This window comes from Hyalella azteca, unplaced genomic scaffold, assembly GCF_000764305.2.
Source record: "Hyalella azteca isolate HAZT.00-mixed unplaced genomic scaffold, Hazt_2.0.2 contig1199, whole genome shotgun sequence".
NCBI lineage: Eukaryota > Metazoa > Arthropoda > Malacostraca > Amphipoda > Hyalellidae > Hyalella > Hyalella azteca.
The window spans coordinates 129,866-142,296 of record NW_025931526.1 but is presented as its reverse complement, the minus strand read 5'-3'; the positions used below and the strand labels follow the sequence as shown (position 1 = coordinate 142,296).

Here is a 12,431-nt window from a genome sequence, read left to right as displayed (position 1 = left end):
GGAGTACATGTTACATGAGTAAAGTGAGTACAGGAGTACATGTTACATGAGTAAAGTGAGTACAGGAGTACATGTTACAAGAGTAAAGTGAGTACAGGAGTACATGTTACAAGAGTAAAGTGAGTACAGGAGTACATGTTACAAGAGTAAAGTGAGTACAGGAGTACATGTTACAAGAGTAATATGTGTTCTCTCGTATATAAATGTGCATGTATACATGTACGTATATACATTTGTGTAGTTTGGCAGAAGCTGTTCTTTAATGCAGGTTTCAGTGAAGACCAGAGAGTATTTCTTATTGACAATTTTCTTATTGTTTTCACAAAAAGAAAATTGTTAATAAGAAATACTCTCTGGTCTTCAATGAAACCTGCATTAAAGTACGTATATACGTGTACGTATACATATACATACGTGTACATACATACATACGTGTACATATAAACTCACTTCCACGTATTCGTTCTGTGTGAACTCATACAGAACGTACTCACATATTCGTACATGTGTTTACTCACATACTAAGAGTTGTGTGAGTACTCACATACTAAGAGTTGTGTGAGCACTCACATACTAAGAGCTGTGTGAGTACTCACATACTAAGAGCTGTGTGAGTACTCACATACTAAGAGCTGTGTGAGTACTCACATACTAAGAGNACAGTCGCTGTTATCTACAACCACACCGAAGCTGCCTCTATTATATAAATACCATTACAAATGTTTTGGGTTAATAACCTATCGTCTATTAGGCACTTGGCTAAACGTGTATTCAAGCCACTACTTGTGCATTGGCCTCTACACGTGAATATAGGCCGCTATATACATGCAACTAGACAAGTTTTGATTATGAGGCGGCCATTTGGTTTTTTAGCGGTTTTTCTCATTTATGGAAAAAATGCCCTATTGTGCTCATCATGTCCGTCCGTCTGTCTGTCCATCCGTCCGTCCGTGACTTCACGTTTTCGTCGACGAGAAAATGCGCACTCTGTCACTTATTGCAGTGAGTACTGAGTTATATTTTTTTAACAGTTTATCAAGGACCGGGAGCGGGCCACTGGCCGATCAGACCCCGTCGCTGGGGTCCGGTACCTGTCTCTTATACACATCTAGATGTGTATAAGAGACAGTGTGAGTACTCACATACTAAGAGTTGTGTGAGTACTCACATACTAAGAGTTGTATGAGTTCTCATATTTAGATGAATGACAGTATTTATTCATACAGTCGTATACATTACGAGCCTGTATGAATGCATACAATACATATTTTATAGACATATTCAAACGAACCAATGCAGAATCTTTTGCATTGGTCTTCTGCAAACATTTTTATTTTTCTCACAGCCATGTATTACTATAATAAATTTAATATGTAAGTGTGTTTCTTTAGCTTAACTCTATAAGCAGCAAAATCTAATTAAAATTATTGTTATCTTACTGGAATAAATAAATTATGACATAATGAAAGTAAGCATCGGTTTTTAGTGCACATGACTATGATATTATTGAATAATTCTGCATGTTCCAGAATAAAACTAGATTTTCTTTCATCTACTTCGAATTTCACAATAAAATATTTTAAAAATAGATTAATTGTTAATAGTTTAGCAGCAACGGAAAGTAATAATAGGCGTAATGGACTTCCTTAGTTAACTATCATGGTTAATCTGACTAGTTCTGGTTACCTAACACCTAATATTTACTAGGTATTAGATGTTTATTAGAGGGGAACTTGATTTGTCATCGAAATATGCATAAGTAAAATGGCCTAAGCATTCCCTACGCACCAGAGTTTTGTGAAATGCCAAATTGAAAATGTATTCAAACATTTTGACCAATTTTGTTAACATTTATCAAGTTGTGTTAAGGACAAAAACATTTTGTGTGTTGTTTATCAAGTTAAAATTTATCAAGTCGTGTCAGTACGACAGTTTTGCGAACCATTCCTGCTATTAGGAGCAGCTTTTTCGTGAGCCAATATATTACTTTATTTAATTTGTATGAATTTAATTGTCATTCACTTATTTTATTCAATCCCACGATGCGATACTCTACGAGTAGATGAGGGTATATACTAAGTAGATGAGGCTATACACTAAGTAGATGAGGCTATATACTAAGTAGATGAGGCTATATACTAAGTAGATGAGGCTATATACTAAGTAGATGAGGGTATATACTAAGTAGATGAGGCTATACACTAAGTAGATGAGGGTATATACTAAGTAGATTTGCACATCTTGGTAAGCCTGTTATTGCCTTTAATGAGACTGCCTTGCGCATCTTGGTAAGCCTGTTATTGCCTTTAATGATGCTAAAGTCGCCGATGCACTGGCCTATTTTATAATAAACGTAGGCAAGGAGGGAAAATTTTTCTGAATACCTTCAGTGTCTAAAATTAGACGAAGGAATGAAAACATGTGCGTAAAGGACTTAATTAGGACTGAGGCGATGAAAACGTTTCGATACGCTAGAGAAACACTAGTTGTAAATTTTATAATAAAGCACATGAAATTAATGATGTTAAATAATGATTATTGTTTAGCTCACATCATCTAAATAATCATTATTAAGAATCATCATCAATAATCATTATTAAGAATCACCAATAATCATTATTAAGAATGATTATTGTTTAGCTCACATCATCTTTTGCTTAAATAAGAAAATAACCTAGAAACGTTTGATTTATTCGTGAAGAGAATTTGCGATGTCGAGATAAATAACGATTAATAATAAAGAAGTATAAAATGAATAAACAAATTGATTACCTTATCATTCGCTGTAGCTTTAATTTAGGACTAGACTAAATTTAAAATCGTTCAGCAGTTAATATTAATAATAACATTTCTAAATTAAAATTTTACATAAGTTTAAAATCGTTCAGCAATTAATATTAATAATAAAATTTATAAATTAAAATTATACATGTACATGCACAATTGCTTGCAGGTAAACAACGCTGGTATTGGTGGATCTGTGCAGAAGCAAATGAGTGAAGATGGATTCGAGTTAACCATGGCATCCAACCACTACGGTCACTTCTTACTCACCAACATGCTTTGTTTAACATGTTGCTATATTACAGGCATAGGAGCAGAGACATGTTTGGACTTCGCCAGGAGAGGGGCGCGCGTCATCATGGCCTGCAGAAATTTGGAGAAAGCCCAACGAGTCGCCGGTGAATATTTTTTACATATTGGAAAATTTTTATATACTTACTTCCCATATTGAATAAAACTTTCATCAACATTATATTAAATGTTTATTTTCATTGTCAGGCTGCGCGGCCTTAATCGTGTTACATACCTGAAAAATATCATCAAACTCACGAAAATTGTCAGAAATTTGCATACATTGAAATTTTGGAAATAATTCAATACACATATATAATATTATTAACATATTAATAACTAATATTATTCATTTTGTTGCAGACAATATAAAGAGAATGTCTGGAAATGAAGCGGTAACTGTGAAAAAACTTGATCTGGCGTCACTGGCTTCCGTTCGTGCGTTCTGCAACGACATCCTACAGACCGAGACTGCCTTGCACATCTTGGTAAGTCTGTTATTGCCTTTAATGAGACTGCCTTGCACATCTTGGTAAGTTATTGCCTTTAATGGGACTGCCTTGCACATCTTGGTAAGCCTGTAACTACTTTATGATGTTAAAGTCGCCGCTGCACTCGCTACCTTCATAAGAAACGTAGTCTAGGAAGAAAACATTTCTGAATGCCTTCAGTGTATAAAATTATTCGTAGGAATGAAAACATGTGCTTAGAGTATTTAACAAGGACTGAGGCGATTTAAACGTTTAGATACGCTTTAGAAATACTAGTTGTAAATTTTAGAATAAATTACATGAAATTAATGATGTAAACGGCTGAAAGAATCATTACTAGAAGATTATCGTTTAGTTCGCATAATCTCTTGCTTGTATAAGAAAATTACCGAGAGACGTCTAATTTATTCATGATGAGAATTAGCGATATCGAGATGAAAAAACGATTTATAATAGAGAAATAAACAAGTTGATTAACTAATTTTTTATATGATCTAATATAGCACTAGGCGATGCTTACAATTGTTCAACAATTAATATAAAAATTTTCCATATTAAAATTTTTCATTTACATGCACAATTGATTGCAGGTAAACAACGCCGGAATTGGTGGATCTGTGCAGAAGCAAATGAGTGAAGATGGATTCGAGTTAACCATGGCATCCAACCACTACGGTCACTTCTTACTCACCAACATGCTAGGTAGGAGACTACCACTAGCGGTCTATTACCAAACCAGTTTGGAAAAACCAGAAATGTAACTCAGTACTCACTGCAGTGAGTGACAGAGGGCGCATTTTCTCGTCGACGAAAACGTGAAGTCACGGACGGACGGACGGACAGACAGACGGACATGGCGACCAAAATAGCGCCTTTTTCCATAAATGAGAAAATGCGCTAAAAAACATGCACTTCCTCGTTCATGACAGAACAGGTTTCGATAAGATATATTACCGGTTTTCTGGCCAGTCTCTTATATCAAGGAGCTGAGCCAGTCACTGACAATTATTCTGAGAAATGTTTTAAAGTGAAATAATGACAAGCAGAATCTGGTTTGTTTTGGCGTAATACTTAATAACTGGAAATTCTATTAGAATATAAAGATAACCCCATGAAACATGATAAACATGAATAAGCTGAGCCGAAATGAACTATTAGGTACAGAATTTGTTTTAGGTATGCCTCTACCTGCCTTCAATATGCCTCTACCTGCCTTCAATATGCCTCTACCTGCCTTCAATATGCCTCTACCTGCCTTCAATATGCCTCTACTAGAGCTCGGTGGTCAACGATTCTGTATTGCCTTTACCTCCTGCTGCAGCTAGAAGTAATTTTCGATAACAATGGATTTAATTTCCAACTATCATGTATTTTCACATCATATCATGGGATAGGATTAACCAGGTCACGGAATATAAGTTGCTTGTAAAAGAAGAAAGTTTAAGTTGCTTGTAAAGAATGTTCATGTAAACCCTTCATGTTCTCACAGGACAATAAAGGGAGACGCGGTTTCGTTTTGATTATTGATCATTTTTTGTTTATCAATACAAATTACATAGTATAAGAACCAATTCGAGAAATTTTAGACAATAACATAATTCATTTCTGAAATCAATAATTTATTTATCATTATAATGCTGATCGACGATCGGATCACAACTCGTAATGCTGGCACAGGTGATGTCTTGCTTTAATACATAAGTTCAACAGACGTAAGGATGACCGCGTTCAACACTGCCTGTTCAGATATTAATGTGTAAACTTTATCCTCATTAATTTAATTTGATTAACACGAACCCAGGCAAGCTACTGAAGAACGGAGCTCCAAGTAGAGTGGTGTGCGTGGCTTCCCTTGCTTACTTCTGGACTGGAAAAATGGATGTTGAGGACTTGAACTTCAGAAACATTCCATACGGCGACTACAGAGCTTACAGCCTCAGCAAACTGGCCAACATCCTCATGACTCGAGAACTGGCGAGAAGACTGGAGGGGACTGGTGAGAGAACTGCAGGGGGCTGGTGAGAGAACTGGAGGGGACTGGTGAGAGAACTGCAGGGGACTGGTGAGAGAACTGCAGGGGACTGGGGAGAGAACTGCAGGGGACTGGTGAGAGAACTGCAGGGGACTGGGGAGAGAACTGCAGGGGACTGGTAAATAAAATGAGTCGTTTTCGTTCTAAAGTTCCGCAAAATTTTTTATTCAGCGCAAATTTTTTGTAGAAATTAGATTTATGCGAAAAAACTTATAATAAGTATAATCATGTTGAAATGTCAGGAAGTTGTCTTTTTATTTTACTTGTAGCGAAGAGTTTGTCTAAATTGATATCGATAGTAATTTGTTGAACTTATCAAATGGTAATATGAACGTTCGAAATTGTACATTCAATCACCTAACGTGCAGTGAAAAAGCATGTTCAGTATTATTAATAATTTATATGTGTTAATAATATGTATTATACTATAATTATGCTATTTTATATACACTTTGCCGCTATTCTACATGAAGTACCAACAGAAGTAGTAATTAAACACAGAAGTACGAGCGTACAGATGTAACAACGTACTCTGTCCGAGGTTGCGCTCAAGACGTTGAACTCATCATATTAAGCTCTACCTGAGGATCGGGTTTCGTTGACTAAGGTAGTGAGGGATAAGTAAGACACATCAGTCCAGATAACGTATCTTGTATACAGATACAGATAACGTATCTTGGTAATACAGAGTTGCGATACAGAGGAATAAGCTACGGCATCGACCGTAAGGTCGGAGAACTCAAGCTACACGCTACATCGCTGAGTGCTCATCAGCTACTGGGGGGATTGCTTAAGTTTACTAAGCCTTTTATAAGCTTCGCTAAGGTCTTGATCGCGTGATCGATCACGTGTCTCTGTGACACATATGCTGTATGGCAAGGTCTCAGTGACACCGTGGACCTAATAGCTAACTAGGTCTGTTGGTAAACACATTAGAACTTGTTGTACTGTCGGACAACTCCGAACATGTGTACACGTGTAACTACGTACTCCGTACATGTGTACAGGTGTAACTACGTACTCCGTACATGTGTACAGGTGTAACTACGTACTCCGTACACCCCGGCTTCGTGGCCACCGAAATATTCCACAAGAACTCGGTGATGGTGGCAGACTGGTTTGCTAACTTCATGTGCTTCATGGGTAAGGTGAGTACACTGCAACGTGTACGCTTGTACGTACGTGCGTGTGTGTTTATACGTATGTATGTGTACACGTACACGTATGAGTTATGTGAGTACACACCTGTTTAGAGGAATGGAAGTTTTACTCATACAGTCGTATACATGACGAGCCTGTATTGATGTATACCAAGATATATTTTACAGACATATTCAAAGAAACTAATGTAGAATCTTCTGTCGGCCATATTTCGAGTTCAGATAAACATTTTTATTTTTCTCACAGCCAAGTATCACCATCACAGATTTACTATCTAAGTGTGTTTCTTTAGCCTAACTCTATAATCGGGAAATTTTAATTACGTTACTTGTTATCTTACTCGAATGAATAAATTATGACATGATCAAGTAAGAATCTGTTTTTAATGCACATGACTGTGTTATAATTGAATAATTCTTCATGTTCCTGAATAAAACTAGATTTTCTATAGAATAGCACCAGCATCTACTTTGACTTTGCAATAAAATATTTACAAAATACATTATTTGTTGATATTTTAGAAGCAACGAAAAATAATTAAAGGTGTAATGGACTTATTTAATTAACTATCATGGTTAACCTGACTAGTTCTTGTTACCTAATAACTATTATTTACTTGGTACTAGATGTTTATTAGAAACAATCGCTGCACTTGATTTGTCATCAAAATATCCTGAAGTAAAATAACCTTGGCATTCCCTCTGCACCAGAGTTTTGTGAAACGCCAAGCTAGAAATTTATTTCAAAATTTCCAAAAAAATTGTTTATCATTTATCAAGTTTACAATCGTGTCAGTACGACAGTTTTGCGGGCAATTCCTGCTATTAGGAGCTGCTTTTTCGTGAGCCTTTACTTACTTTATTTAATTTGCATGAATTTACGTGACATACTCTTATTTTATTCAGGCCAACGATGCGATATTCTACGAGTAGATGAGGGTTTAGAAGTAGATAAGGCTATATACTAAGTAGATGAGGGTATATTCGAAGTAGATGAAGCTATATATACTAAGTAGATGAGAGTGTATTTGTCTACCAGAGTGCTGAGCTGGGCGCACAGACCAACATCTACTGTGCAGTAGACGATGCAGTAGCACACCAGAGCGGCCGTTACTACAGTGACTGTAGGGTGAGTACAGTACATGTACAGTAACTGTAGGGTGAGTGCAGTACATGTACAGTGACTGTAGGGTGAGTACAGTACATGTACAGTGACTGTAGGATGAGTACAGTACATGTACAGTTACTGTAGGGTGAGTACAGTACATGTATAGTGACAGTAGGGTGAGTACAGTACATGTACAGTTACTTTAGGATGAGTACAGTACATGTACAGTGACTGTAGTGTGAGTACAGTGCATGTACAATGATTGTAGGGTGAGTACAGTACATGTAAAGTGACTGGATGGTAAGTATAGTACATGTACAGTGACTGTAGGGCGAGTAAAGTACATGTACAGTGACTGTAGGGTGAGTACAGTACATGTACAGTGACTGTAGGGTGAGTACAGTACATGTACTGTTACTGTAGGGTGAGTACAATACATGTACAGTGACTGTAGGGTGAGTACAGTACATGTACAGTGACTGTAGGGTGAGTACAGTAGATTTACAGTGACTGTAGGGTGAGTACAGTACAAGTACAGTGACTGTGGGGCGAGTACAGTACATGTACAGTGACTGTAGGGTGAGTACAGTACATGTACAGTGACTGTAGGGTGAGCACAGTACATGTACAGTGACTGTAGGGTGACTCTATTACATGTACAGTGACTGTAGGGTGAGTACAGTACATGTGCAGTTACTTTAGGGTGAGTACAGTACATGTACAGTTACTTTAGGGTGATTACAGTACATGTACAGTGACTGTAGGGTGAGTACACTGCATGAACAGTGACTATAGGGTGAGTACAGTGCATGTACAGTGACTGTAGGGTGAGTACAGTACATGTACAGTGAGTGTAGGGTGATTACAGTACATGTACAATGACTGTAGTGTGAATACTGTGCATATACTGTCACTGTACTACCATGCAGCCATTCGAGCCATCATGAGCTATTTATTTATAAGCATATTTCTCCCGTACATTTCTGAACTGCATTTTGCTCAGTAAACTAAGCCATACTATAACTTAATATTTGTTAGGGTAACAGTGAAATAATGAAGGCTTTAGTCTTATTTGTTAGGTAGTTCACATTCATCAGCTGATATATGTAATGTCACTATCAATGTCGGTAGGACAAATTCCACTGTCAATCAATTATCATGTATTTTTTCTAAACCATGCATTTTCTAATTTGTGTTTTACACAATTTTATTTGAAAAATTTAAATTTGTTCTTCACATATAAACCATGCATTTGTTTTATTTGTGTTTACACATATTTTATTTAAAATTATTAAAATTTTAAATTAGTTGTTGTGATGCCCCGACATCCCAGGAGCTACGGACCTACAGGCTGGCCAACGACGACAGCCTCGCCGCTAAACTCTGGGCGACCAGTGAACGCGACGTCAAACTTGCGCCTCATGAGGCCAATATATAACTCTGCACAACGGGGGACGTCAAACTTGTCGTCAAACTTGCGCCTCATGAGGCCAATATATAACTCTGCACAAGGGGGGAACAATAATATAACTCATGAGGCCAATATATACGAGTCAATATAACGGTAAACCCGAGGCTCGCGCTGGTGCAGCGTGGACGAATAAATACTCTGCATCATAGCATAAATTAACGTTCTGACTGGACATAAAACGACATCAGTAAAATCGTAATAATCTGAAAATAGTGTATTTCTTCCTTTTCAACCAAGCCATTCAAATTGAACAAATTTTTAAAATGATTAGTTTTAAAGTCTATGAAACGAATGATAAAAACATTTACATTCATGAGATTTTTCGCTACAGTGGTGACTTTCAGAAAAATCATATACAAAAATGACGAGTATTATGTGTATAGATGACGTGTATATTGTGTATATTAAATAACGTGTACGAAAGCGGGACCACGAAAAAATAACGGACTGACTGTGTGGGGGCGTAGTTTTGGTAGTACCACCTTTTCCCAGCACGTGCAAATGTTACTGACACTCCGTAGTTAGTGTGCCGAGCATCGCTGCCCTAGGAGGCCTTGTTGTTCCATCCCATTTTTTTTCTGCCAGTTTTGCGCGCTCGTCGTTTTTTGATGACTAATTTTCGTGAGCAGAAGGCATCCCTCAGAATTGGCTTTCTTTTCTAAAAAACTGGCAAGAATATTCTACAGACAGCCCACACGGATGATGCTATGGAGAGAACGCAAGTTTCGAGTGTGTTTCCCGCTAAAAAAAAAAAAAATGAGAAATGTAAATGGATGATCAATCTTGTTAGTTCATCTACTTAAGGGGAGCGTCAGGGTTAAAATCGAAAATTTTCGGTTTTTATACTCATGTTAAAGCTTACATTTTGACGCATCTAACGGTACCAAAACCATCTTTGTACGTTTATTTACGCGTTCAAGACAGATCGCGAAAGGGTTAGGGGTGGTGTAGTTCTTTAACATTTAAGATAGGCCGAAATTACCATTAGCACACTTGAATAGCTAGTCTGAACACACTGCTTCAGTTATCCACCTGCAGTCATATGGGATGGTTCTCGTGCCGTCGTTCGCACCATCCTTTACAGAAATTGAGCTCCAATATCATCTGGACTTGCAACCTTGCACCCTTGAATGTCTTTTTCGAGGCGCGCGCGACTTTGTCGGGCCCTACTGAAAAGTTAACTTATTGTCACTGCAAACCTATCTCCTCCTAGAGTTTTGAAGCTACATCAATGAGACATATACCATTCGATTCGGAAAGAATAGATCTACAAAATGATGTATGCGTTTTTCTGATTTCGTTATAGTTTGGATTTTATTCTGCAAAAAGGGGGGTGGCGGGGGGACTATTGCCCACGGGGGGACTAAAGCAGGACTATTGACTCTCAGTAGGACTATTGACTCTCAGTAGGACTATTGACTCTCAGTAGGACTATTGACTCTCAGTAGGACTATTGACCCTCAGTAGGACTATTGACTCTCAGTAGGACTATTGACTCTCAGTAGGACTATTGACTCTCAGTAGGACTATTGACTCTCAGCAGGACTATAGACTCTCAGTAGGACTATTGACTCTCAGTAGGACCATTTCTTTCCACAATCTGCATGTATTGTTTGCATCCGTTGATAGAAGCTCGCGTCAAGCGATCGGTGCGAGCTGCCCACCTAACGTTCGAGCGTGTCTGGGGACTTGAAGGTCTAGATCATGCGTAGCGTTTACTTGTACGTTAGAACTGGTTGGTATGATTAAGCATCACAGTCGAGTGTTGTTGTTGTTGTTGTTGTTGTAATAGACTATACTGGTTGTGGCGACTATAGGGAGGGGAGGTGGGGGTGATGGGTCAGTTTTTCTGGGCCCACTTGTCTCCACTGTTAGTTCTACGACCATCAATGACTCGCTGACTCGCCAGAGTCGTTATATTGCATTACACAACACCCTGAACAAGCCAGGTACTCATTTCTTAACCAGAGTTGGATGAATGGCTGAGTTGACCATGAGCTGAGCTTCCCGGAAGAACTTGTCCTCAGTGGGACTCGAACCAGGGAGCTGGGTGTCAGAGATTGAGTCTCTCACCACTGCACCGCAGGCGACTGCAGTCACAATCGAGTAATCAGAGGGCGCTAACGTCTTACAATTGATTATCATTTTCCAGCATTACAGACGAAGTAATGTCTCTTGTCTCGAAGAGTCCAATAATAATTTAAAGGCCGTGCACATCACATAGGCAATTACAGTTATGTAAATATTTTAAATCACACTTGGTACATGCTAATGCTGATGAATGAATTGACATGGATAATAATAAGTTCGGGTTGGTGGGTAACTGCTGAGTTACCCACCTTTCAGGATCAACTGGTAATTTCCTTTCGTTCGTATAAAATGAGTTGCGGGGGAAAATATTTGTATATATTGAGTATTGTATTACTCAAGGAAATATTTGTATATATTGCGAAGGTAACTCAAGGAAATATTAATATATGGTCATGGTTTACTTCTGTTAATTGTTTTGTCGGTCTATTCAGATAAATGAGTGATAGTATGTCCAAACAGCGACCTACATTTTGCCCTTGTGTGGGTCATGCACACCAAGTTTAGCCTAAAAATGGACTTATCAGCGCTCCGTGCAGAATATAAGTCATCATTTGGACGACCCACACATGTCTCTGAGTGTCATGTGTAAGTGACGTAAGCAATGTAATGCTGTACGTCAAACACGTTGACCACGACACTTCGTCCTGCCAGATCATGATGGGGTGATTTTGTGGGAGACTCTCCTACTCTTGGGCTATTATTGTACATCAGGTCTGCCAAACTATCCTGCAGGGAAATTTGTAGAATTTAGACTGTACGGGAGTTGTCTTTGAGGAAGATTAAAATTATTGATTGAACGTCCTATATTAGATAACAAATAAGACGGTGCTCGGAACTTGTCTTGAGTCTATCGCCTATGTCACCTGAAGAAAGATTCCGTCAATGAAATAAATACAAGAAATATACACACAACCAATTTATTCATATCGTGAAAACGTAAGATAAGAATTTAAGATCGAGTGTACAGGTAAGGTAAGTATTTAAGATCGGATATACTTGTTTG

General features: G+C 38.0%; 1 protein-coding gene across 2 annotated transcripts in view; it reads left to right on the top strand.

Moving 5' to 3' along the window:
* LOC108681985 (retinol dehydrogenase 11-like) overlaps positions 1 to 9,332 on the top strand; it is a 14,656-nt gene extending 5,324 nt beyond the window's left edge. Inside the window, exons 4-8 of one of the 2 annotated variants that reach the window (XM_047881786.1) lie at positions 4,157 to 4,268; positions 5,368 to 5,562; positions 6,637 to 6,746; positions 7,798 to 7,887; positions 9,200 to 9,332. In XM_047881786.1, coding sequence (XP_047737742.1) covers positions 4,157 to 4,268; positions 5,368 to 5,562; positions 6,637 to 6,746; positions 7,798 to 7,887; positions 9,200 to 9,304 — 612 coding nt within the window. In that variant the 3' untranslated portion in view covers positions 9,305 to 9,332. Of the gene's footprint in view, positions 1 to 4,156; positions 4,269 to 5,367; positions 5,563 to 6,605; positions 6,747 to 7,797; positions 7,888 to 9,199 lie in introns of those variants that run through there. The other variant, XM_047881789.1, reaches the window with a different exon arrangement.
* Positions 9,333 to 12,431: the final 3,099 nt, after the last annotated feature.